Source organism: Acomys minous (genome assembly GCF_964271855.1).
Source record: "Acomys minous genome assembly, chromosome: 2".
Classification (NCBI taxonomy): Eukaryota; Metazoa; Chordata; class Mammalia; order Rodentia; family Muridae; genus Acomys; species Acomys minous.
This window is the reverse complement of record NC_140484.1, coordinates 47,770,559-47,796,959: the sequence shown is the minus strand read 5'-3', so window position 1 is coordinate 47,796,959 and position 26,401 is coordinate 47,770,559. Positions and strand designations below refer to the sequence as shown.

Sequence of the window (26,401 nt, the reverse complement as noted above, 5' to 3'; positions counted from 1 at the left end):
GTGCCACCAACCAGAGCAAAGCTAGAGAAAGCAAACATGAGCAGAAAATTGGTGTTCATGAGATAGAAACACCAGGGAAGTGTCTATTCAACCTTCTTGTTATTTTTTGTGATTGCTATGTCCACCATAGACTCAAGGACAACTAGAAGGCAAGAGCACAGAGAAAAGGGTGGCACAGGAATACAAATTCCATGATCTACCTGATACAATGACCTCAAGGCTTCCTAAAAAGTGGACTCTTTCATGACTCATGGTAGCTCCTGGAGTAAAATACATGTCAATACTCAGCAAGATATTGACTGATAAATGTTCCTTTTAAGCAAATTGAAAACAAGGAAAAAGATCTTGGTCAGGTTTATTTCAATTTCTTATTACATGTGGCCTATGCTGGAAAGAATTGAGATACAAGCCGACTTGGAGCAGAAGCAGAGCATTTACAGTCTTTTGTCAAAGACAGACTTGAAGACAAGTTATTCAGGCTGCAGGTTGGGCATGGAGGGAGATCATCAGTTGGGACACCTTCATCACTGTCTTTATGTCACAGTTTACCACTAAACACAGCCTCAGAACACATGCTGGGATAATTTCTGTCCTCACTTAGAAGAGATGAAGTTTAGACAGGTATTATAGGGAAAAGACAACCAGCCCCATATCAGAAAATATTTTTTATTATAAAATTGTGTTTGCTTCATGATCAAAATACAAAAATAATACTAAGAACTACTAAAAGAGTTCTGGATTGCCATCTCTTTGAGCAGGGCAGGGGTGAGGGGGCGAACAGGGGCAGGAAACATTTGAATCAGCCCAGGAGCACACCATTAGGAAGCTTTTCATGCTTATAGGACAGATGTGGTACATGTACAGGATGCTGTGGCTCAGATCCTGCTGGAAGCCCAGCAAGCGTGTGGTCCACACAAGGAGCTTTGGCCATGATGACCAAGGAAGAGAACTTGAGGTCAGTAGGAAGCTGTTAGAAGAAAGACCAAGATGAGGACAGACTTGTTCCTCCCTACAGCAAAATGTAGGAGTCTCCTGCTGATGATCCTGGTTTAAGGATGGTGCCACTGACCTAAGGTAGGTAGGTGCTCAATGTCCAGAGTCTGTGCAGAGGAAAAACCACAGAACCTTTCCCAGAGGAGCTTGACCTACCAGTTTTCATAAGTGTGGCTGAAGTACCAAAAGGATATGTGTTCTCACCCTGATGGGCTACCAGCTGGAGTTCTTGTACTTCAGATTCTGTCCATACTAAAGGCAGAAAGAAAAAAAACTGTTAAAAGACCAGTGAGTGGGACTGAAGAGATGGCTCAGCAGTTAAGAGCATTGGCTGCTCTTCCAGAGGACCTTGGTTCAATTCCTAGCACCCACATGGCAGCTCACAACTGTCTGTAACTCAAGTTCCAGTGGATCTGTCTCCCTCACACAAATATACAAGCAGGTCAAACACCAATGCACATTAAAAAAAAATAAAACCTAGCAGGTGTGCCTCCCAGCACTCGAGAGGCAGAGGCAGGCAGACCACTGTGAGTTCAAAGCCAACCTGGTCTACAGGAGTGAGTTCCAGGACAGCCAAGGCTACACAGAGAAACTCTGTCTTGAAAAAACAAAAACAAACAAAACAAAAAACCTAAAGAGACCAGTGACTAACAACTGTTAGCTTGACCTCTGTATATTAGAAGCCTCTTGATTCCAAAGAACCAGAAGACTTAGCTTCCTTAGGAAAGAAGCTTTGGGGACTGGGAAGATGGTACTTGCCACCCAAGCATGAGGACCAGCATCCATGGAAAGAAAGATGGGCTTCCTAGGGTAAGCTGGTTAGCTGGGCTAGCCAAATTGGAGAGCCTTTTGTTCACGTGGAAAACCCTTGAATATATAAGGTGGAAAGTGATTGATGAAGACACCTGACATGAACCTCTGGTCTGCACTCGAGTGCACGCACACATGAACATACATAAGCAGACCACATACACAAAGAATGTTTCTACCTACTGGAAGTAAGAAAAGCATCCCATTGAACACCCTCTTAAATCCAGTTTTCTACACCTTTCAGGCCTTCAAAGAACAATGCACCCATATCTGGGTGGGGAACCCAGCCATCAGCAATAATACCTGGAGAAGGTGGCCAGCGTGAGCATCTCAAGCAGCAGCTCTGAGCCACAAAAGAAGAGCAAGATGCTGTTCATAATAGCTTCTAGGCGGAGCACGTAGGTCTGTAGCAGCAGGTAATAGGAAGCCATCATGGCAGATGGGAAGGTCAAGGCCACACTAATGCCAAGGGGCATCTTTCGCTGGCAGAGGTTTCCCTTTGTACCTATAAAACACAGCCCCCAGAGTCACCTCCAAATGGTGACTGCTTTTCCTGGCCTCAGCCTGTTTTTTCTCACCTCAGGAAGTATCTGGACATGACAGATGGACAGAGCAGAGAAAATTCCCTGAGTGGGAATGTCATATTTAAAAGTGAAGTCCCACTGAACTAAACTTTGAGGTTTCAGAGTGTTACATGATTAAAGTCATTTTACTCCAGAGGCCCTGCTTCCATTCTGACTATACCCAGGGAACAACAGGATTCTGCATCAAAAAATAAAAAATAATAAAAAATTGGGAGAATCTCTTGAGTTTGAGGCTAGTCTGGTCTACATTGAGCATTCCAGGATAGCCAGGGCTACATAGAGACCCTGTCTCAAAAAAAGAAAATGGAAAAAAAAAAAAGCAGTAAGAGCAAGGCATGGACACGCCTATAATCTCAGCATTCAGAAGGCTAAAGAACCAGAATTGAGCCGAGTGGTGGTGGTGCACACCTTTAATCCCAGCACTTGGGAGGCAGAGGCAGGTGGATCACTGTGAGTTCGAGGCCAGCCTGGTCTACAAATTGAGTCTAGGATAGCCGAGGCTTCACAGAGAAACTGTGTCTCGAAAAAACAACAACAACAAAAAGAATCAGAGTTGAGAATTCAAGATTATCCTGATCTCCTTGCTTCAAAAACCAAAACCAAATTGCATGTGTGTTTACATGCATACATGCATTTATATCCACATACATAAATATAATAATTATAAACAAAAACTGTGTATGTAAAATATCTACAACGTATATGTATGTGTGTGTGTAAATGTATACATACATTAAAAACTTTTCAACTAATATGGAAAATAATTTTAGGAAATGCATTAAAAATAACTGTTCTATGGGGCTACAGAGATGGATGGCTGGGTGGTTAAGAACACTTGCTCATCTTCCTAAGGACCCAGGTTCAGTTCCAGTGCCCGTATGATAGTTCAACAGTCTGTAGCTCCAGTTCCAGAGAATATGATGCCCTCTTCTTTTTTTCCTTTTAATTCTCACTTGGGTGTTTATGCGTGCCTACAAAATCCAGAAGACAACATTGGATCCTCTGGAGCTGGAGTGTTACAGGCAGTTGTGAGTTGCCTTATATGATGGTGGAAAACAAACTAGGGTCCTCCTGCAAAAACAGTAAGTCCTCCTTACCTCTGAGCGATCTCTCTAGCCCTAACACCTTCTGACCTCTGTGGGCACCAGACATACATGTGGTATACAGACATACATACAGGCAAAACATTCATACACACAAAATAATAAAAGTTTAATTTCAAAAAAAGTGTTCCAAAAGCCATATATGGATACTGTACTGTTTAAATTTTTCTTGCTACTGACAACGTACTATGTGAGGGAAAAAAATGTTGCCTTGTTTTTTTGTTTTGTTTTGTTTTTTGAGACAAGGTTTCTCTGTATAGCCTTGGCTGTCCTCGACTCTCTTTGTAGACCAGGCTGGCCTTGAAAGTACAGCAATCTACCTGCCTCTGCCTCCTGAGTGCTGGGATTACAGGCATGCACCACCATGCCTGGCTTGCCTTGTTTTTCTTTGCTTTTACCCCCTTGGTGCTTTGTTTTGTTTTGTTTGGCTTTACTAAGTTTGAGCACATTGGCAAGTTTTGTCTTTTTTTTTTTTTTTTTTTAATAGGATCTCATTATGTACCCTGGCCGGCCTGGAATTCACTATGTAGCCTTGAATTCATAAAGATCCCTTTACCTCTGCCTGGAGGGACTGGAGTAAAGGCATGCACCATCATGCTCATCTCAGCAAGGTTTCTGGTCCTCTAAATGATTATGTGAATTGACTGTTCGTGTCCCATTTTCCTGCCTTGGGTTCGTATTTTAACTGGGATGATGTGTTATAAGTAAGTAGGGTAAAAAAAAAATAATAAGAAGGGTTTTTGCTCAGTGTTTCTGGGATTCAAAAACTCACAGGTGGATCGCTGTGAATTCAAGGCCTGCCTGGTCTACAAAGCGAGTCCAGGACATCCAAGGCTAACACAGAGAGAGGCCCTGGCTCAAAACAAAACAAAACAAACAAACAAACAAAGAAGTGAAGGAGTCTTAGAGCTCTTTAGAAATGAGCTGCTTTACTCTCCCAGACAAAGCAAGGACAAGAAGCAGGCACTCGTGTAGCAGTCAGGCAACTGGAAAGGAATGGTCTAAGATCCACTGCTACTGCCAGCCTCTAGCCCCACTCAGGAACACACACGTAAATCTTGACCTAAAATATAAAGCAGCAGCTTGAAGCCTCATGGAGGAAGCAATGAGATACATTACCAGATCCAAGCTCTGATAGCCTAGGTTATGTTCTTTGTCCTGTTAATCAAGTTACAGGCTCCAGCATGTCTTATAAGGAACGGAAATATTTTCTGGACAACACTCACCAAAAAACAGTCGTATTACTTCAATGCCAAGATAAAGGAGCAGCATCACCACATCCAGGACTAGGTTGGCCGTTGGGTATGGCAGCAGGAGACCTGCCAGTGTAAAAGCCAGAGTCTGCAAACACCACCCAATGGTCCCCACAAGGACAGGAGTCCTAGCTTCCTGTGAGCCAGTTAGCGAGGTGTAGACTGTTTCAGCTGCAGATCTACTAAGTCTACAAGTCCTGACTCTGCGAAATGATTGAATTATAATGGAGAAGCCCACGTTTCTCAAACTCAGGTTATTCTTGCTGAAGACTTCCTACTGAATCATTCTAAAGCCATCAGTTGGAGAGACTTCTGCCTTGCAGTGAAGAGATGTCGCACGAATCGGAACAGAATGAAACATGGAGGGTTCTTGATGAATTGGCACTAGGCTAACGCGGACTAGGGCTTTGGGGGCAGAGGCAGTCAGGCCCAGCCTTACCTTTGTACAGGAAAATAAGGAGCTCCAGCAGGAAATAGGTAGCATAATACCACCCATTCAGAAAGAACAGGATTTCGAGAGGGGTTGAAGACAACCTTTTATCTGAAAAATAGCAACACAAAGAATGGGCAGAAGGGCGGCTGGAGCCCTGCTCCCTGTGTGGTTCTGTATAATCTGGAGAAAACACACGGTCCTGGGGGATGAGGGAGAAACTCCTAATTGCTAAGGAAGTGAGAGTGTTGGTATGAAGGGGGCGACCTCTGCTCTCCTTTCCCAGGAATCACTTTTAGGGCGACCTTTCTAGCAATTCAGCTATTACCACAGCTAAGAGGCACCTCTAAAAACTCAGCCCTGTCACTACTGAAGGGGAAATTAGGACGCAGAGATGAACTCAAGTCTGTCTAAGGCCAGAGGATTTGTAACTGAGCCATCGGAGAATAAATAGGGCTGGTCCGGGATGTTTAGGAGTACAGACAGTAGTTCCACACTTGCAGGCACTCGGGGTGGTCAGGGCAACGCCAAGCCCAATTCGGACAAGAGCAAATACCTCAACTTTTGACTTTAGGAGATTAGGTCGCGCTCTGGAGAGCAGAGAGGTGGAGGGGCTGGCAGGTACCGATGGAATAGGGCAGAGACACACACCTCCAGAGTCTCACCTCGTGGCGCCATGTTCCGTCCCCATGGAAACAGCGTACGCGGCAGCTCCCGGAGCAATGTGGCACAGCCGGAAGCCAGGCGCAGAGAGGCCTAGACTTCTGGCCTCTCTGCCGGCCGGTGGTGCCACTCTATGGTTACCGCACTAGCCGCGCAAGCGCACGGAATAGCTCCCGCCGTCAACAGCCGGGTGTGGTCTAGAGGGAGGATGGAGGTTTTTTATGAAGCCAGAGAATCCAGGAGACCTAGGCAGCTCACGAATTGAACTCTCCATTCCCAGCTTCATGGCGTTGGGCCTGAGTGGTCCTGTGTGGCAGTGTGGTTGGAGGATCAGCCCTGGGCCCACCATTTTCTCATTGCTCTTTTGTAAAATGGGGGAATCCTGACACTGTGTGCTGAAACCAGCAGAATCCAGGAACTTTCCCAGTCTTTGGTTTTGATTGTGCCTTGAATTGTCTGAGCCTGCAGTCATTTCTAGCACTTTAACACTAGGCAGCGCTCTGAAACCTAGATTTGCAGCCATTTACTGCACTTTTACACCTCTAACATGTTTTGTGTATTTGTGCATGCATCATGTGCATGTGAGTACTTGATGGGTGGGTGGGTGGGCACCCATGCCACCACTAGAATATGGAGGTTAGAGGACTATTAATTTATTTATTTTATAATAATTATTATTTTGTTGTTTTTCTACCACGCCCAGCTAAAGGACAATTTTGGGGTTTTGTTGTTGTTGTTGTTTGTTTTTTGAGACAGGGTTTCTCTGTTTTAGCCCTGGCTGTCCTGGACTCACTTTGTATACCAAGCTGGCCTCGAATTCACATCAATCCACCTGCCTCTGCCTCCTGAGTGCTGGGATTACAGGTGTGTATCACCACTCCCAGTTTTTTGAAGGACAATTTTTAACATAATATTTTTTATTGATTATTTGGAAATTTCACATAATGTATCCCAATCACATTCACTTCCCAGTCCTCCCGGCTCCACCTCCTACCCTTGTTAGGCTTCCTGTTATCTTCATTTGACCCTGAGACGGCCCTAGTCCTTCTCCCCCATGGCTAGTGCACGGCAGGTCTTTCCTTTGGCTTAACAAAGCTAAAGGACAACTTTTAGGAGTTAGTTTTCTAATGGACCCAGGTTAGTGGTCCTGAGGATCAAACTCAGTTGCTCAGCTGTCTCCCCAGTCTTACACATTTAGAGCCATTTAAAATAGGACTTTTGGGGTTGGGGATTTAGCTCAGTGGTAAAGTGCTTGCTTAGCAAGTAAAGTGCCCTGGGTTCAGTCCTCAGCTCTGGGGGAAAATAAATAAATAAATAAATAACAACAGGACTTTCTAGGCCAGCAAGATGGCTCAGTGGGTAAAGGCGTTTGTCACTAAGCCTGATAGATGAGTTCAATCCCTGGCATGGGGAAAGGAGAGCCTCAGCTCCTATACGCTGTCCTCTGATGTCCTCACTGCACGCTGGACATGGCATGCGTATGCTCACATAACCACATCATGTACTCACACACAGTATGCATGCACACGCACAAAATAAGTAAAGTAATTACAAACAAAAACAAACTAGAGCTTCCTAAGGGAAAGGAGGCTGGTGACTTTGGGAAAATGCAGCTGGCTGCCTGTAGGTCTCCATAGGTGACCCTTAATAAACTCATTTTATTCACTATGAACTTTTGTTTTGGCTTGGTTTGGTTTTTCAAGACAGGGTTTCTCTGTGTAGCCTTGGCTGTCCTAAACTCACTTTGTAGACCAGGTTGGCCTCGAACTCACAGCGATCCGCCTGCCTCTGCCTCCCGAGTGCTGGGATTAAAGGCATGCGCCATCACACCCGGCTCCTCAATATGAACTTGAAGGCCAAAAGTTTAATCCCAGCACTCAGGAAGCAGAGACAGGCACATCTCTGTGAGTTTGATGCCAGCCAGGTCTATATAGCAGGTTCTGGGGTAGCAAGATCTACAATAGAATACAAGAAGCTCTGTTTAAAACAAAAAAGATCAAGTCAAATTAATTATTCTTGTAGCTGATAGGGTAGGTGATATTTTACATATCCATAGAAAAGTCACACAGCATGGAGCCTCACACTGACAGTTTTCTCTGCATTTCTTCCTTAAGACCTGACTTTCTCAGTCCTCATTTCCTGTCTGGGCAAATAAAAACCTTTAGCATTTACAGTGCAGAGCCACTAACAGTATCAGGGCTCAGAAAACAAGACTCCAAAATGAAGGCCTCAAAAGAAAACTGTCTCTTCAGCACTCTCCTTTTCACTCTTCATAGTGTCCCCTGAGGCAGGCCACAGAAACTAGAATTTTCCTCCCTAAGATCACAGAAAACAGGACTCCTTTTCCTCCAAGCCAGCCATAAAGCAGAAAAACATTTCTCACCACTCCTTGCAACAGCTGGTCATCAAATTAAGACCCTTGTTGCAGAGAGGCCTTGCTCCACAGCTGGGAGGTGACAGTGGAGAAGCTCAGAATGAGCAGACAGGCCTTGCTGTGTTTCTGCCCCAGACTGTTTCTGTCACTCAGACCCCTTATAGCCAATCACATTTCTATATGCTGACCCTGCTCCATCGCACTTAAGAGCAAAACTTGGTAGCAGTTTGGGGACACTAGGTCTCTAACCCAAAGGCTCTAGTATCCTATAAACCCATGGCCAGGTGGATTTGTTGTACATTAATCTGGTTGAGCTGTCTTTTGTCACAAATATGAAAGACAAGATCCTTTAGGGTGGAACAGAAATGGCTACTCCTGTTTTCTCTCCCACTGCAGCTAATTCTATTTTCTTGTATATGAAAATGCATTTCAAGCTGGGCTTGGTGGCGCATGCCTCTAATCCCAGCACTCGGGAGGCAGAGGCAGGTGGATCGCTGTGAGTTCGAGGCCAGCCTGGTCTACAAAGTGAATCCGGGACAGTCAAGGCTACACAGAGAAACCCTGTCTCAAAAAAACCATAAAAACAAGCAAAACGAAAATGCATTTCAGCTTCATTATGTCTGTTCTGGGTAAACATGGAATTCTGAAGGTTTCATCTTTCCTCGGCATGGAGCTGTCATGGAGCTTCTGGCCTGTGAGCTCCTGAGAACCAGCAGGTTGCAAGTCCTCTTCGTGTGCTATGTGGCTTTTGCTGTCAGTGTTGGACTGTGGTGAACAGGGATAGAACTCTGTGCTTAGCAAACACAAAGCCCTGAGTTAGATCCCTGCATCAAAACCAAGCAAATAAGCAGCAATTTGTTCCCATGTTTAGTTGCAGTATGACTGGAATATGCCTAGATATGGACCTTTTTTTTTTTTCATTCTCACTGTGTATCTCTGGCTGGTCTAGAAATATGTATAGCAGGCTGGCCTTGAACTCACTTAGATCTACTTACCTTTTCCCCCTGAGTGCTGGGACTAATATAAATATAAAGTTCTGTCTAGATATAAACTTTAAAAAATTGTCATGGTGAACATATTAGGTATCTCAAATATGTACATATCCTTTACCAAATCTGGAGAATACTTATTTATTCCTGTCTGCTCTTTCTTTCTCTTTGCCTCCTATGCTTTAATTACATTTATGTTAGATAGTCTGATAGTGTCTAACTAATTACTTACCAGGCTGTCCTATTTCTTTTTTCTTTTGTTTGGGTAACTTGTTATCTTTCAGTTCACTGATCATTATTGTGTCTCTCTTACTGTTTAATCTGAGGATAGAAGGAAAAAGCTAAAGGGACATGAGAAAGCAAAGAAGGCCCTTCCACACCCCCACACCTTCATCTGGTGGAGAATGTTAGCATGCTGAGCTTGTCTGTAAATTCATCATTCAGAAGGCAGAGACAGGAGGATTGAAAGTTCAAGGTCAGACTAGTCTGTATATAGAGTTCCAGAGCTACATAAAGATACCCTGTCTTAAAAAAAAAAAAAAAGGAAATGAAGGGTTGTGAATGTAGCTCAACTGGTAGAGTGCTTGCTTAATATGCAGGAAGCCACGAGTTCCGTTCCCAACAATGCATAAAATCAGATGTGTTATCCAATGTCTGCGATCCTAGCACTTGGGAGGTGAGAGTAAGAGGATCATCCTGGCTTAATGGTTTGAGGTTATTATAGGGCAATTAACCCCTTTATGCCCTGGGTGTGCTAGTGCACACCTTTAATCCCAGCACTTGGGAGGCAGAGGCAGGTGGGTCGCTGTGAGTTCAAGGCCACCCTGGTCTACAAAGTAAGTCCAGGACAACCAAGGCTACACAGAGAAACCCTGTCTCGAGAAACTAAAAAAAAAAAAAAAAAAAAAAAAAAAAAAAAAAAAAAAGACCAACCCTGTCCCCTAAGAGAGAAAGAAATATTTTTTTTCATCCATTATAACTTTTATTTACAGAATTTCAAGAATCACTCATTGTTCTCTATAGAGGTTGCCTATCTTTTTACTCACACAAGAACATGCTTTCACCAAAGCTTTACCGTCTTCATTAATTTCCGTATTTGAGTCAAACCATCCCACATGGCAGTAGTTTTTTGGGTTTTGTTTTGTGTTTTAGTTTTTCGAGACAGAGTTTCTCTGTGTAGTCTTGGCTGCCCTGGACTTACACAGTGAGTTCCGAGCTAGCTTGGGCTACAGAAAACCTGTCACAAAACAAAATACACCACCACCTTCCCTCACCCAGGTGGGAGCACTACCCTTCTAGTACCTGGATCGGTTTTTCAATTCTGTAGCTCTCTAAATTGTCCTTTACGGCTTCCTTCTTCTTTTTTAAAAAAAGATTTATTTATTTATTATATTCATAGTGTTGTTGCCTTCATGTACACCTACACGCTGGAAGAGGGCACCAGATCTCATTATAGATGGTTGTGAGCCACCATGTGGCTGCTGGGAATTGAACTCAGGGCCTTTGGAAGAGCAGCCAGTGCTCTTAACCTCTGAGCCATCTCTCCAGCCTCCTTTATGGCTTCTGAGGGTGCTCCACCACATGGGCATGACTGAATAATTCCTGGTGGTTGGTGACTCTCCTCAGCACTCCTTTCCTCTCCACAGGTCTGGGTGGGGCTGATAGCTCCAAACCTCTAATCACAAGAGTTCTCCAAGTAGTCAGTCCTACCAGGGAAGCAATTCAGGATTCTCCAGACACCTTCATCTAATTAGCATCCAAAATGACATCACTTTGATATTATAAGGGTCTTAGGGATTAAGTGTCAGGAAACAGGGCAGAGACTAACTATATTTTATGGAGCCTTCTCTATATCACAAGTGCCTATAAAATACGCACAGTGTCAAAGATTTTAAATAAATGACTGAGGCAGCATTATAGCAATTTCTCTGTTGTGAAATGCTTCTGGTTATTATTGTGTATAAAGAAGGCCATAAGTAAAGCTGATATGGTGGTGTATGCCTGTCATCACAACTGAGGCAGAAGGCTCTTGAGTTTAAGGCCAGTCTGCGCTACACAGACAAATCTGTCTTTAACAAAAAGGGACAGTTGCCAGGTGGTGCTGGTGCATGCCTTTAGTCCCAGCACTCAGGAGGCAGAGGCAGGTGGATTGCTGTGAGTTCAAGGCCAGCCTGGTCTACAAAGTGAGTCCAGGACAGCCAAGGCTACACAGAGAAACCCTGTCTCAAAAATCCAAAGCCAGGGGCCTGGAGAGATGGCTCAGAAGTTAAGAGCACTGACTGCTCTTCTAAAAAACATGAGTTCAATTCCCAGCAACCACATGGTGGCTCACAACCATTATAATGAGATTTGGGGCCCTGTACACAAAATAAATAAATAAATCTTTTTTTTAAAAATCAAAAAACAAACAAACAAACAAAAACCAAAAGGGGACAGTGTTACATAGGTAGATACAGATTGTCAAAGAGGAGCTGGGGGACAAGAGACTCAATGGAGATTGTGGTGTATTCCTTCTTATGCATTTTTGCAGGCTCAAGATAGAACCCAGTGTCTCACACATTTTAGGCAAGTTTTACCACTGAGCTGTATTTCCAGTCTTATAAAATATGTCTGTATTTGTGCATGCATGTATTTATTTATTGAGACACAATCTTGCTATATTGAGTAGACTGCCTATGCCTTCTAAGTGGCTGGGATTACAGATGTGTGCCATTGTGCATGGATTAAATGTTTTTATAACTTGAATTCTGTACCATGTCTACATGTTATGTTTAATCAGGCCATGCCCACTGTAGCAGCCTCTTTCTTACAGATGGACACTTGGAAGGAAACCAAGTGCCTGTCAGCGAAGCTGAAACCCTCTAACAGATGCCCCAGGTTTCCAGATGCTGGGAGAAGAGCAGGTGTTCCAATTCAATTTCCACTTCCCCAAAGAAGTTTGTAGGCTGAGGCAACCAGGCTGGCAGTCATCAGAGGGCCATCAGGATGACGGGCACACCTTAACTAGCCTCTCCTCTCTACTGCCCCACATTTTCCAGGTAAGGTTCCTGGAACACATTCCTTCCCCACCCCATGCCTCCTACTCCACCAGACCTATGCTGGGGAATTGGGGACAGCCTGGCTGCAGGCCCATGCTGTGGAGTGAACTGCTCATCAACTCTCTGTTATAAACTGCCCCTTCCTCAGAAACCTGTAAGAAGGGCCCCCTGCCCTCCAACACACACACTGTGCCACGTGGACCTGAGCTCTCCTCAGAGCCCTCTCCGTGCTGCCATTTGTCTGACTAACACAACTCTTTTTTTTTTCTCTCCTTCTCCTTCTCCTCCTCAACCTCCCCCACCCCCCAAAACACAACTCTTATAAAAGAATGTAATGGGACTGGCTTACAGTTTCAAAGGTCTAGCTGGAGAAGTAGCTGAGAGTTCTCCCTCTAGATCTGAAGGCAGCAGAAGAAGAGAGGGGCATGGCTTGGGCTTTTGAAACCTCAGAGCCTACCTCCCTGGGACACACTCCATCCATCAAGGCCACACCTACCCCACAAGGCCATACCTCCTAGTGCTTTCAAATAGTGCCACTCTCTAAGTATTCAAATATATGAGCCTATGGAGGACATCTTATTTAAGCCACTGCTTAAATGTGGCCCACACCGAGAAGAGAAATAAATAAAAAGAGTCCAATGACCCCCCCAAGTCTGATTTGAGGTTTTAGTTTAAACTGAAGGCGAGAGGTATGTCTACTTAAACAGTCCTGGTCAAGATGTAGTTTGACCCACCATTGTCTCTGATTCAAGCTGTCCTGCAAGGTGGGCTGATAATTTGTGACAACTCTTCCTGGAAGCCAAGTGCCTCTTCTTGGCTTCTGCCCTTCTCTTCTCCCTGCATGAGATTCCTGAGGAAATTTTAATTCTTTAGTGTTCATTATTTCAATAGCCCATGGAAGGGGAACAACAGTTTCTCTCTGTCTCTGTCTCTTACCTCTCTCTGCCCTTCCCCTCTCTCACTCTGTTTTTCGAGACAGGGTTTCTCTGTGTGACCTTGGCTATCCTGGACTCGCTATGTAGACCAGGCTGGCCTCGAACTCACAGAGATCTACCTACCTCTACCTCCCTGAGTGACAACTGTCCTCTTTAGAGTATTTCTTCTCCTACCAGGAAAGCTACATACTTTTATGAAAAGATTCAAAATTGGGATATTCAATTGTCTCTATCTTTTTTCCCCAAACAAACCACATATGGTTAATTCAGGCTTGTTAGCGTTTGTGACCATTTGTTCCAATTGGAGGATCTAAGGCCAGCCCCTTAGACACTGTATCGGAATGTTCTGTGTCACAGGCTGGACCCTACTGAGTCTCACTGAAATGTGCAATCTGGCCTGAAACTCACTCTGTCCACTGAGCTGGCCTTGAACTCATAGTAATCCTCCTACCTCAGCCCTTCCCAACCACTGGTGCTGTGACCACAGTGTGCACCATCATGCTCACTGACATGGGAAAGACTAAATAAAGAAGGAGAGGCATGGGTGAATTCTCAGCGAACTCCCCAGCAGAGGGAGCACGAGTGAGTGATGGTTCTTCTATACAATTAAGAGGAGTTACTTGAGCAGGGTGTGGCGGCTCACGCCTGTAATCCCTCAGAAAGCAGAGGCAGGCAGATCTCTGAGTTCGAGGTCAGCTTGATCTACAAAGTGAGTCCAGGACAACTAGGGCGGTTACACAAAGAAACCCTGTCTCAAAAAACAGAAAAAGAGGAGGGGGGAGTTGCTTGGCCTTATCTCTTGTGCCTTTTATGTGGGACCCAAGTCTGCAAAGGTAAGTAGACATCTTGTGGTCTTGTTAAATAGTATATTTTACATCACTAGTTCTCTCTTTTTAAAGATTTACTTATTTTATGTATGTATATGAGCGTATCTGCATGTTCACCTGCACACCAGAAGAGGGCATCAGATCATAGTAGATGGTTGAAAGCCACCATGTAGTTGCTAGGAATTGAACTCAGGACCTCTGGAACAGTAGCCAGTGCTCTTAACCACTGAGCTCTCTGAGAGAGAGTTCTCTCTCTGGAAACTGGACATTTGGGATAAATAAGGCAATGGTTCACTAGGTATTAAGCTTTAGATGTTTCTATAAGGGCATTACAAGATATGGGTCAGGCTCCAAGTAGTTAGGTAGGGTTTATTGGTATGGCAATTTTGTGTTTTTATTTCTGTCATGTCTATACATTCTGCCTATTTATTAGATTTTATTTTGTGTGCATGTGAGAAAAGGGATGGGGAAAGTGTGCATATGTGAAATCACAGGGCAACTTTTGAGAATCAGTTCTCTCCTTCTACCTTTTTTTTTAATTTATGTTTTTAAAATATTTGTTTATTATTATTATGTATACAGTGCACCTGCAGGCCAGAAAAGGGCATCAAATCACATTACAGATGGTTGTGAGCCACCATGTGGCTGCTGGGAATTGAACTCAGGACCTCTGGAAGAGCAGACAGTGCTCTTAACTGCTGAGCCATCTCTCCAGCCCTTTTTTAAAAAATTTATGTGTGTGCCTTTGTGCATTTATGTGCTTGTGCATGGAGGTGGCTGCAGAGGCCAGAGAGCATTGGTTTTTCCTGGAGCAGGAGCTGTAGATGTATGAATCCTTGATGTGGGCACTGGAAACCATGCATAGCTTTTCACATTTTTTTAACCATCTTGCAGGAGAGGGATTTTGTTGTTGTTGTTGTTTTGTTTTGATTTTTCGAAAAGGTTTCTGTGTAGGAATGGCTGTCTTGAACTTATGTTGTAGACCAGGCTGGCCTCAAACTCAGAGATCAGCCTGCCTCTGCCTCCTGAGTGCTGGGATTAAAGGCTTGTGCCACTACTGCCTGACTCAGGAGAATAATTTTAAAGAGGCATTTGTGGTTTCAAACTATGAACCCCAAAGATTCAAATTTCCTCTAGGAATCTCATGGAAGGAACGAGAAGGCCTGAAGCCTGGAGCCACAAAGGAAGCACTTGCCTCCTAGGAAGACACTTCACCCAGCCAACTGGCCACACCACCTCCCAAGCAGGACAACCAGAGCAAGACAGTGATGGGTCAGCGATGTGCAGGACACACCTTGACTAGGCCTGCTTTGTTATGAACACTTCTTGGCTGGGTGGTGGTGGCGCAGCCTGTAATCCCAGCACTTGGGAGGCAGAGGTAGGCGATCGCTGTGAGTTTGAGGTCAGCTGGTCTACAAAGTGAGTCTAGGGCAGCCAAGGCTACACAGAGAAACCCTGTCTCAAAAAACCAAAATAAAGTAAATACTTGTTGCTCTCTGAACTTTAAACTAAATAAATAAGTATGTGCATGGGTGTATGCACATGCCTTCAGGGGCCAGAGGTGCTGGATTCCTCTGGAGCTGGAGTAAAGTCACAAGCCCTTGTAAGCTGGGAACAGAATCCAGGTCCTTTGGAAGAACAGCATGCCCTCTAACTGTGGAACCATCTTGCCTTCCTTTTCTATTTTTATTTTTAATTTTTGGTTTTTTGAGACTAGGTCTCTCTGCATAGCCTTGGCTGTCCTGGACTCACTCTGTAGACCAGGCTGGCCTCGAACTCACAGCGATCCGCCAGCCTCTGCCTCCCAAGTGCTGGGATTAAAGGTGTGCGCCACCACGCCAGGCCCCCTTTTCTATTTAAACTTAAACCCCATGTCCAATATTCTGAAGATGGAATTAGGGGGTTTCTAGGCCCCTTTATTTGTCTTTTCCCAGGGTCCAGGCTTCTAATCTCACACTTTTTCTAATTGTTTTTTTGTTTTGTTTTGTTTTGTTGGTTTTTTGACATAGGGTTTCTTTGTGTGGCTCTGGATGTCCTGGAACTAGCTATATAGACGAGGCTGGCTTTGAACTCACAGAGCTCCACCTGCCTCTGCCTCCTGAATGCTAGGATTAAAGACATGCACCACCACTGCCTGTCCTGGTAAAATTTTACATGAAAAAAATCAAAAGGAGTATTTTACTTATTTATTTTTGGTTTTTTGAGACAGGGTTTCTCTGTGTAGCCTTAGTTGTCCTAGACTCACCTTTTAGACCTTGCTGACCTCGAACTCACAGAGATCTGCCTGCCTCTGCCTCTCGAGTGCTGGGATTAAAGGCATGTGCCACCATGCTGGGCAAAAGGAGTATTTTTTGACATCTGAAAATAAAAAAACTAAAAGTTCGGTGTACGCACGAGTTTTACTAGAACACAGCTGGTTCTATTCAGGCATTGTAGCACCTGTGGCTCCACTCTTGCTCCAGCAGTCCTCAGCATCAGTGTTTGCTACCTGGCCTTTTCAGTGTGTTAGCGGAGTGCTTAGACACTGTGTGTTTCACACAGCTATGAAGTGTGGTCTGGTTTGATTAGCAGTCAGTTCTTTGTCCTGTCCTGTATTCATGTCTCTTCTGGTACTGGAGATCGAACCCAAGGCCTTGTACATGCTATGCACATGCTCTAGCACTGAACTACATACACTCTCAGCCCTTCCAAACCTTCTGCCTTGAAACTTTGTGCTTCTTCCTACTTTGACCTTGTTTTACACATGACTTGCTTTGACCAATGGAAATGGAAACAGAGGACAGACCTGTGAATGCGATGGGACACGTTCTCTCTTGCCCCTAGGCCCTAGGCCACATCATGCGCACAGACCTGGGGTAGTCACCTGGCGGATGAGTCATAAGACCCACAGCCCAGTCAGTCAGCTGTTATTCCTCCTGAGGTCATCCTAGGTTAGCCAAGTTAAAGGTCCAAGATTAGCATGGCTGACCACAGACAGACTTGAGGAGGCCTAGTTACAATCATCCTTACAAGCCTAGCTCAGCTAAACCCCACCACATGCCAGCCAGCTGCACAGGGATGCACGCTACTGAGTTGGTGATAGTTTGTTCCATGGTATTGTAGCAACAGAACATAGCATATAAATTCTAAGACTTTCCTTTGCCAAATAGGCTCAGAAGCACTTTTTTTTTTTCCCCTCCTGAGGGCAGTTTCAGTTTCTACCCAGAATCTGAAGAAAATACAGAAATCCGGAACTTTAGGACTGGGGCAGGCATCAGATCACACCTTGAATTTCTAAAGAAGTATCAGCACTCTTTTGTTTTGTTTGAGACAGTGTTCATATTGTAGCCCATGCTGGTCTCGTATTCTCTATGTAGCCCTCCTGCTGAGGCCTCCCCAGGTGTGAGCCATACTCAGTACTTTGACTCATAATGCGCACAGTGTGTATCTAGTTTATAGTTCAATTTACCCCATGGGTTAAAAAGATGCTGAGGTTCTCCGACTTGGTATACCTCTTCCCCATGAAGACATCTGGACAGACAGACTCTACCATTCATGAGGAAAAAAAAGAAAACAGAATTCATTTTATTTCCTTTTATAACTATAAAACGTACATTGGATATAAAACCTAAGTGACAAGGTGACTGACTGCAGTAGGACACGCCCACCATTGTCTAGATCCTCTAGCCACTCAAGCCTGGTGTCAGCAGAACAGGGGTTGGCCAGGGAGGCTGCCATGTAAAAGGCTCAACCATAAGCTCCAAAGAGCAGGAGCTCAGGGCTGCAGAATCCTCAGGAAGGAGGAGGGGTAAGAAAGGGAGTGGTACAGAGCAGCGGGAGAAGGAAGTGGGTGGGCTGAGGTAGAAGGCAAGATTGCCCTTTGTACTACAGTCTTGGGAAAACACGTTAGTTTGCAACAGGGAAGGCCTTCCTCCTTTTTTGAGATAGGGTGTCCCTCTGTAGGCTATCCTAGAACTCACTAGCTAGGCCTAGGGTGGCCTCAAACTCACAGTAATTCTCCTGCCTCCGTTTCCAACCATGCCTGGTGTGTCTTCCTTCTTGAATCCTGAGCACAGCTGGCCTAAGCATGTCCTAGGAAGTCCTCCTGTTTCCTGGGGCCAAGGGCTGCTCCTCCGTGCAGAGCAGCCCTGGCAGCTTCTGCCAGGAAGGAAAGGCATTCATCAAGGCGACATGACATGATCACCTTCGAACTTGCATGAACTCCTTGCGCAGCCATAGTGAGTCTTGGTAAAAGCGGGGGTCGCCCAGTCTCACAGCCGTTCGTTTGTAGAAATAGCAGTACAGCACTGCGGCTGAGGACAAAAGCAGAGAGCAGCCTCAGGGGTGGGCCTCAGTGTTCCCGTCAGGGGAGAAGCTCGCCCAGCCAGCCCCAGCACTGCCCCAGGGGTTCTTGCTGCCTCCTGGAAGGACCAAGGGTGGCCCTTCTTCATTCCTTTGAGTGGCTGTCCTAATCATCCCAGGCCCTCCTGAGATAGCTGGGAAGCCGGACACAGCAAGGCACGAGCGCCCCTGAAGCCGCTCTCTCCTCACCTAGTCTCTGGAAAACAAACAGAGTTGGAAGTCCATCTGTCCAAATGAAGCTGCTGGAGTTTTTCCATCGCAAGTTCTAAAGGAGACAAGAGTAGAAAGGGAACAGTTAAAGGCTACGTGAGGCTATTATATCTCCAACTTGCTTAACTACAGCAAAGCCATTTGGTTGAGAATCATGCTATCCTCACTCACATCCTTTTCATAAGCTCCAGGTATACTTCTCATGAGAGTATCAAACTCCTCCTTTAAAAAATATTTTTTTAAAAGATATATTTATTTATTATTATGTACAGTATTCTGCCTGCATGTACCCCTGCAGGCCAGAAGAGGGTATCAGATCACATTATAGATGGATGTGAGCCACCATGTGGTTGCTGGGAATTGAACTCAGGACCTCTGGAAGAGCAGCCAGTGCTCTTAACCTCTGAGCCATCTCTCCAGCCCTAAAAAATATTTTTATGGGGCTGAAAAGATGGCTGAGTGTCAGCCGGGTGTGGTGGCGCACACCTTTAATCCCAGCACTTGGAAGGTAGAGGTGGGTGGATCACTGTGAGTTCAAGGCCAGCCTGGTCTACAAAGGGAGTCCAGGACAGCCAAGGCTACACAGAGAAACCTTGTCTCGAAAAACCAAAAAAAAAAAAAAAAAAAGATGGCTGAGTGTCAAGAGCATTGACCTAGGTTCAGTTCCTAGCACCTATATGATGGCTCACAACCTCCAGGGGATCCACTGTTCTCTTCTGGCCTCTGTAGACTCTAGGCATGCACATGATGCACTCATACACATGAAATAGAGTTTTTAGTTGGATATAGTGGTACATACCTTTTAATCACAGCACCTAGGAGGCAGAAAGTAGGCAGATCTCTGTAAGTCTGAGGCTAGTGTTGGCTAGCATAGTGAGTTCCAGGACAGCCAGAGCTATGTAGTAAGTCTATGTCTCAATTTTTTTATTTTTTATTTTTATTTTTATTTATTTATTTATTTATTTGGTTTTTCGAGACAGGGTTTCTCTGTGTAGCCTTGACTGTCCTGGACTCACTTTGTAGACCAGGCTGGCCTCGAACTCACAGCAATCCGCCTGCCTCTGCCTCCCGAGTGTTGGGATTAAAGACGTACACCACCACGCCCGGCCCTTATTTTTATTTTTTTAGGTTTTTCAAGACAGGGTATCTCTGTGTAGCCCTGGCTGTCCTGGACTCCCTTTGTAGACCAGGCTGGCTTCGAACTCACAGAGATCTGCCTGCCTCTGCCTCCCAAGTGCTGGGATTAAAGGCGTGTGCTACCACACCTGACCTCAAAAATTTTTTTTTCAGTTAAAAAAAAGTGTGTGTGCGCGCACACAGCGCACAATAGCAGGCATGCAGAGATAAAGGACAACTTACAGGAGTCAGTTCTCTCCTCCCATTATGTGGGTCCCAGGGATCAAACTTAGTTTGTCTAGCTTTCCAGAAGGTTCCTTTACCTGCTTAGCCACCGTAGCAGCTCTCAGCCACCTCATGCCCCTTTTTATTTTTTGCTTCAAAGGGATCTTCTCTAAGCTTGAACAGAGGTATTTATTTATCAAGGAGAAATGATCTCAGAAGTTTTTCTGCTCCCTGTCCAGCCCTCAGAAGCTCAGGCTCAGCACTTTAGTGTATTCAGACTTAGGGCTTAATCACCTCAACAGCCTGGGATCCAGGAAGTGAAGCCCAGGCTCGGATAGAGGACCCTTCTTGACCCCTTGAGCCTTGCCCATTTCCCTGCTGCTGTCCTGGAAGCCCTGCTTCCTCTGTGGTACTCAGGCACTCAAACACTGGGTCCAATGAAAAGTAAAACAGTGAGAGCCGGGCGTGGTGGCGCACGCCTTTAATCCCAGCACTCGGAGGCAGAGGCAGGTGGATCGCTGTGAGTTTGAGGCCAGCCTGGTCTACAAAGCAACTCCAGGACAGCCAAGGCTACACAGAGAGACCCTGTCTCGAAAAACCAAAAAAAAAAAAAAAAAAAAGAAAAGAAAAGAAAGAAAGAAAAGTAAAACAGTGGCTAGAGACCAAGAGTCTGCTTTGGTTTTTTTGGTTTTTTTTGGTTTTTTTTTTTGTTTTTTTCCGAGACAGGGTCTCGCTATGTAGCCTTTGCTATTCTAGACTCGCTTTGTAGACCAGGCCAGCCTTGAACTCACAGGGATCCACCTGCCTCTACCTCCCAAGTGCTGGGATTAAAGTCGTGTGCCACCATGGCTGGCTGAGTCTGCTTTGTTTTGATTGTGGTGCTGGGAACCAAGTCTAGGGCTTCCCAAATTCTAGGCAAGAGCTCTACTCATGAGCCATACTCCTAACCCAGAGTCGACTTCTAATGACTTCATCAAAACATGTATACAGGAGATGGAAGAATTTGTAAAACAGAAGAAAGTGAAACAAGGGCCTGCAAGACCTCCCCAGAGCCCATACAATGTAAAAATGGAAGAAGAGAGGGACTGGAGAGATAGCTCAACAGTTAAGAGTGTTTGCTGCTCTTCAGAAAACCAGAGTTCAGTTTCTAGCACCCATGTTGGGTGTCTTACACTCCCAGTAACTCCAGCTATAGATCTAAGTCCTTCTTCTGGAGTACCTGCACACACTCAGGTACATACCCATGCACACACATGGTGGGGGATGGTTTGATGTATTTTGATGTTAATTACTGCTTGCTGCCTGTGTGACCCATCTTTTGCTTAATAAAAAGCCATCCCACCTGGGCAGGGAGGAGATAGGTAGGGCTAGGAGAGAGAGGAATTCTGGAAAGACGAAAGACCACCATGAGGAGAAAGGAGAGAGACCTTAAAGGGAAGAGAGGAGGCCGCCATGGTTTAGATGGAAGAGAAGCACATGGCCGGCATGGATGGAGAATCCAGCCCAGATGAAGAACATTAGCAAGTATTTGGGATAGTGGATGGGAGGAAGCAGATGGCATGGGATTGAGGCAGGGATCCCATGCCTGCCCCACTATGGGAGACAGTTTAGAGGATTAATGTCTGCCCTGCCCCAGGTTAACTAAGGCTAGTTTAAAATATAACAAATCTCTGTGTCTTGATTGATTGCTAGAGGGTTAGAAAATACAGGTTAATTTAAAAACAACACACACACACACACACACACCACACACACACACACACACACACACACACACACACACACCCATTTATTTGCTTTTCGAGACAGGGTTTCTCTGTGTAATAGCCCTGGCTGTCCTGGACTTGATTTGTAGACCAGGCTGTTTCCCAGAAACACAATGCCTGTAATATTAACCACAGGACACTAACACCTAAATATACCCTCTGTCAACACTCACCTACCCACATAGCTGATGGCAAAACCCACCTGACTTCTTGGAGTTTTTTTGTTTTTTTCTAGTTTCTAGTTTCTAGCAGGATTTCTCTATGTAGCCTTGGCTGTCCTAGACCAGGCTGGCTTCGAACTCACAGAGATCTGCCTCCCAGAGTGCTGGGATTAAAGGCATGCCCCTGTTTTAACCCTAGTAGGCCTATGTGGGGCAAAGGTAAACTGTTACGAATAGAAAAGTCCCTAGACTCTTGAACAGAGAGCTGGGTAAAAGTGTCTTATGAACTGTCATATGCCTATACTCCAGCCCAGGATACCTTCATTTTACCTACTTTCTACATGTCACATACATGTCAAAGAATGACAGGGTTTCCAGAGGTTAGAAACGACTAGCTGGATCTTCTTTTGACAGGACAGGGTTTGACCAGACCCAGGGCATAGAGCCTGCCAGGTAAATGCCCTGTTACTGAGCTGTGTTCTCTAGCCCTTGCTGTTATCTTTCTGGTGTTTTGCTCTTGCTTTTTGTTTTGTTGTTTTTGTTTTTGTCAAGGCTTTATACAATAGGATGTAATCAGATCAATAGTGTTTGAATACAAAGCATCCAGCTTACACAGGCCCCAGATCATATCTGACTTTCATGGCTTCTGATGTCTTGTTCCCTATTCTTCCATCTCTTTGTGTATCTCATGTGTTTTGATATATTTCTTAAAAAAGAAAGAAAAAAATACTTATTATTTATTTATTTATTATTGACACAGGGCCTAATACTATGCAGTCCTAGGTGGCCTCTTTGTAGACCAGACTGGTCTCTAACTCACAGAGATCTGCTTGCCTCTGCTCCTTAAATGCTGGGATTAAAGGTGTGTATCACGCATGTCTAACAGCTGGTTCATTTTATGTGTATGTGTGAGTGCCTTAGTTTCTATATGTGTACCATGTATGTGCCAGTGCCAGCAGAGGCCAGAAGAGTTGAATCCCTTGGAATTGGAATTACAAGGGGTTGTGAGTGACCTCATATAGGTGCTTTTTTTTTTATCCCCCTTGAGATAGGTCTTATAGTATATTCCAGGCTGACCTAGAACTTGACTGTGTAGATGCAGGATGGCCCTGAATTTCTGGTAATCCTCCTGCCTTTGCCTGCTGGGTGCTAGAATTACATGTGTTAGCCACCATGCCCAGCTACTTCCAGCTCTTTAAGTAAGGTAGTTCAGTGGTTGGGGGCATTTACTGCCAGGCCTGATGACCACATTTCAACCCCCAGAACCTACATGTTGGAAGAACAGATTCTCACAAGTTATCCTTTGACACTCACACCTCAATCCACCTAGGTACAGATACAGCACAAAAGCTATATATAATTTTTAAAAATTAAATAGGTCAGGACTTTTACACTTACCATGATCCAGACATGAAGGGAGATGCTGAGGGCGAGGTATACAGATGTCAGGATGATGGTCCCTTTGAACTTATGGAATAGGAGGTTGACCAGGCCAGCCTGGAAGACGAAGGTGTTGAAGAACATGAGGAAAAGTATGATGATGTTGAAGAGGACTGCAATATCCTGGATGCTGTAGACACACAGAACAAAGTATAGCCAAGTGGAGCTGTGTGAGCACTTAGGAGAGGGCCCTGAAGAGACGCCATGACATCACTGCTCCTCTATGATATGGTCACCCCAAACCCCCTGACAACACAGACCTTTGGACATACTAATAACTTTAAAATGCTCAACTGTGGGACTGGAAAGATGGCTCAGAGGTGAAAAGCACTGTCTATTCTTCTAGGGGTCCTGAGTTCAATTCCTGGCAACCACATGATGGCTCACAACTGTCTATAATGAGATCTGATGCCCTCTTTTGAATTGTAGGCATACATGCAGGCAGGCCATTGTAAACATAATAAATTATTTTTTTAGAGAGGGTTTCTCTGTGTAACCTTGACTGTCCTGGACTCACTTTGTACACAAGGCTGGCCTCGAACTCACAGTGATCTGCCTGCCTCTGCCTTCTGAGTGCTGGGATTACAGGTGTGAGCCACCACGCCTGGCTATAAATAATGCTTGAGGGGAAAAAAAAAAGACCAAGAGCCATTATTAAAATAAAATAAATAATCTTTTTAAAAAATGCTCAACTACACTCGGGAGGCAGAGGCAGGCGGATCACTGTGAGTTCGAGGCCAGCCTGGTCTACAAAGGGAGTCCAGGACAGCCAAGGCTATACAGAGAAACCCTGTCTCGAAAAACAAAAAAAACAAAAACAAAAACAAAAATGCTCAACTACGACTGTCAGGCCCTTCAAATGATTTAGCTTCAGCTTTTCAGGCTTGTCTCCTACACGCACATGAAGAGCACCAGCTGGATGACAGGAGCCATTCGGAGTAGCTCCGAGAAGGAATTGACGAACAGGTCATAGGACAGCAGCAGGAACTGCAGGGAGAGCACCAGGCTGTAACTACTGGTCTGGAGCATCTTCTGTCTGCTTTTGGGGACTCCCGAGGGCACATTCCACAGTTCTGTAGAAAACAACTTCTGGTTCTCTGCCCAGTACTTGGGGAGAGATGTCTAGTTTTTCCAAATCAGAGCTGTTTCCCTGACTGTAACGCAAGGACCTGTTTGGAGAGAAGGGAAAAAGGTAGGACAAGGAAAGCAATTTTAAAAGGCTAGCAATAAACATTTACTGAGCATCAGTGTGCAAAATACCATTCTAGGTGACTGGAATATATTAGTTAAAAACAATTAGAAGAACAAAAACCCAATAACTAAAGCCAGTTGTAGTTGCACACACTTGTAATCACAATATCTAGGAGCCTGAAACAGGAAGATTGAGAGTCTGGACCCAGTCTGTATAATGGTAGCCAAGACTCTTCTCCAAACAAAAGAAAACCAAACCCATCCCAGCTCCGCCTCCTGGTACCTGAACCTGTCATTCTTTCTAGAGACTAATAACATCAGCCTTTTCTCCATGTCTGGGTCCTTCTCAGTACACAGCTCTTTTCTTCTTTCTTTCCTTTTTAAAACCACATCTTGTTACCCAGCTGGAATTCTTTTATTTATTTTTATTTAATGTGCATTGGTGTTTTGCTTGCATATCTGTCTGTGTGAGGGTGTCAGATGCCCTGGAGCTCACAAACAGCCGTGAGCTACTGTGTGGGTGCTGGGAATTGAACCCAGTCTTGAATTCTTGATCCTCCTGCCTCAGCTTCCTGAGTGCCTGCTTTACAGGAGGGTGCCACCACCTGACAAATGCACAACTCTAACCAAGAATAAATACTTAAGGGAACTAAAGAGAAGTGACAGCCTGGTCACATAGAATTAGTAGTAATAAACCTTTATATGTTACATGCAACACTCTGGGGTCAGTTCTAATCACAGATATTATTTAAATCCTACAATAACCTTATGAGATGGAAAATAAACTCTTATTTTCTCCAATTCATAGATGAGAAAGTTAAGACTCAACAAGGTAAACAAACACTTTGATCAAGATTACACAGCTGGTACGTGGCAGGGCGGTATTCTGATGTAGCCTATTTCATAACTGGTAGAGTGCTATTTAAGTAGGTGGGAATATGTTCACATAGAAATGGGTAGTGGCACAGTCAAGAAGAACTGAGAGGACACAGTACTCTCCTAGAAGACCTTTATAAAGGTTATGACAGAAACACACCGGCAGCACGTAAAGGGGAGCATATTTATAACTTCACTTAATTCCTGGATTTGAAAAGCAGCCGTTTTAGTGCATATAAGATCCATTTTGCAGAGGTTCTGGGAGGCCCAGGGCCCGGCCACCTCCCTCGATGGAAAAGCTCCACGTTTTTGGATGCATGAAGGAAGCTTCTTCCAGGCTTAAGTTTTTACACTTACAATCTCTCTCCTACGTACCAGCGCCAGGATAATCTTGTTAACCAAGAGAATTTTCTTTAATCCTCACAACAATCTACATGATAGAAAAGACTTAACCCCTGGCTACAGGCAATGACACACAGTTAGTCATTCCCTCCAGAGAGCAAATGAAAAGAGCCAAACGCACCATCGAGGGCCACTGTGAGCATCAGTTAGATAGAAACGTCCTTTGCTTTAGCTACGCGGTCGATCACCTCCCTCCCTCCCCAATTTAGCGCAGTTTTCCTCACCCTTCCCAATTCTCTCACAGACCGGAATGTCTCGGCAAAAAGCTCACACAGCAAGAGCAACATAAAATTCTGACTTCTGGCCGTTCACCGTTGAGCTCATCATCTGCACTCAGCTCAAAGAATCAACGTCGGTTGTCATGGGGACACCGTCTCGGCTTCCGGAAGCCGACTTTTAAATTCCGGAAGTAGATGACATTGCCTGCCACGTTTGGACCTTCTCTCTCCCATGCGCTCCTTGAGGCGGGTTCTCCCACTCGGCCTCGCTGAGGGCCGACCGTAGGCGAGAGGCTGTTAACTCCAACATTTCGCCTTCCTGGGGATGGGGGTTGCGTCCAGACAAGGCAGCGCTCCTAGGAACCGGGCCAGGAACTCGCCCCTTAGCTGATGAACCTCATTTCCCAGACGCCCTAGCTCACCACCGGAAGTGTCCCCAAGCCTATAAAAGCCTAA

At 45.0% G+C, this 26,401-nt stretch overlaps 2 protein-coding genes across 2 annotated transcripts; both read right to left on the bottom strand.

The window, feature by feature from the left end:
• Window positions 1-652: 652 nt before the first annotated feature.
• On the bottom strand, window positions 653-5,952 carry TMEM216 (transmembrane protein 216). Its single transcript, XM_084772073.1, has 5 exons — window positions 5,839-5,952; window positions 5,183-5,284; window positions 4,717-4,809; window positions 2,107-2,308; window positions 653-1,245 (listed from the first exon to the last, which is right to left on the bottom strand). The coding sequence occupies exons 1-5, from the start codon at window positions 5,849-5,851 to the stop codon at window positions 1,230-1,232; spliced, it is 426 nt and encodes a 141-aa protein (XP_084628199.1). The 5' UTR covers window positions 5,852-5,952; the 3' UTR covers window positions 653-1,229.
• Window positions 653-26,104, bottom strand: TMEM138 (transmembrane protein 138). Its single transcript, XM_084772072.1, has 12 exons — window positions 25,952-26,104; window positions 24,160-24,427; window positions 23,217-23,388; window positions 18,530-18,605; window positions 16,245-18,291; window positions 12,972-13,087; window positions 9,432-9,520; window positions 5,825-6,033; window positions 5,183-5,284; window positions 4,717-4,809; window positions 1,198-1,245; window positions 653-967 (listed from the first exon to the last, which is right to left on the bottom strand). Exons 2-5 carry the CDS (start codon window positions 24,285-24,287, stop codon window positions 18,179-18,181), a joined length of 489 nt encoding a protein of 162 aa, XP_084628198.1. The 5' UTR covers window positions 24,288-24,427; window positions 25,952-26,104; the 3' UTR covers window positions 653-967; window positions 1,198-1,245; window positions 4,717-4,809; window positions 5,183-5,284; window positions 5,825-6,033; window positions 9,432-9,520; window positions 12,972-13,087; window positions 16,245-18,178.
• Window positions 26,105-26,401: the final 297 nt, after the last annotated feature.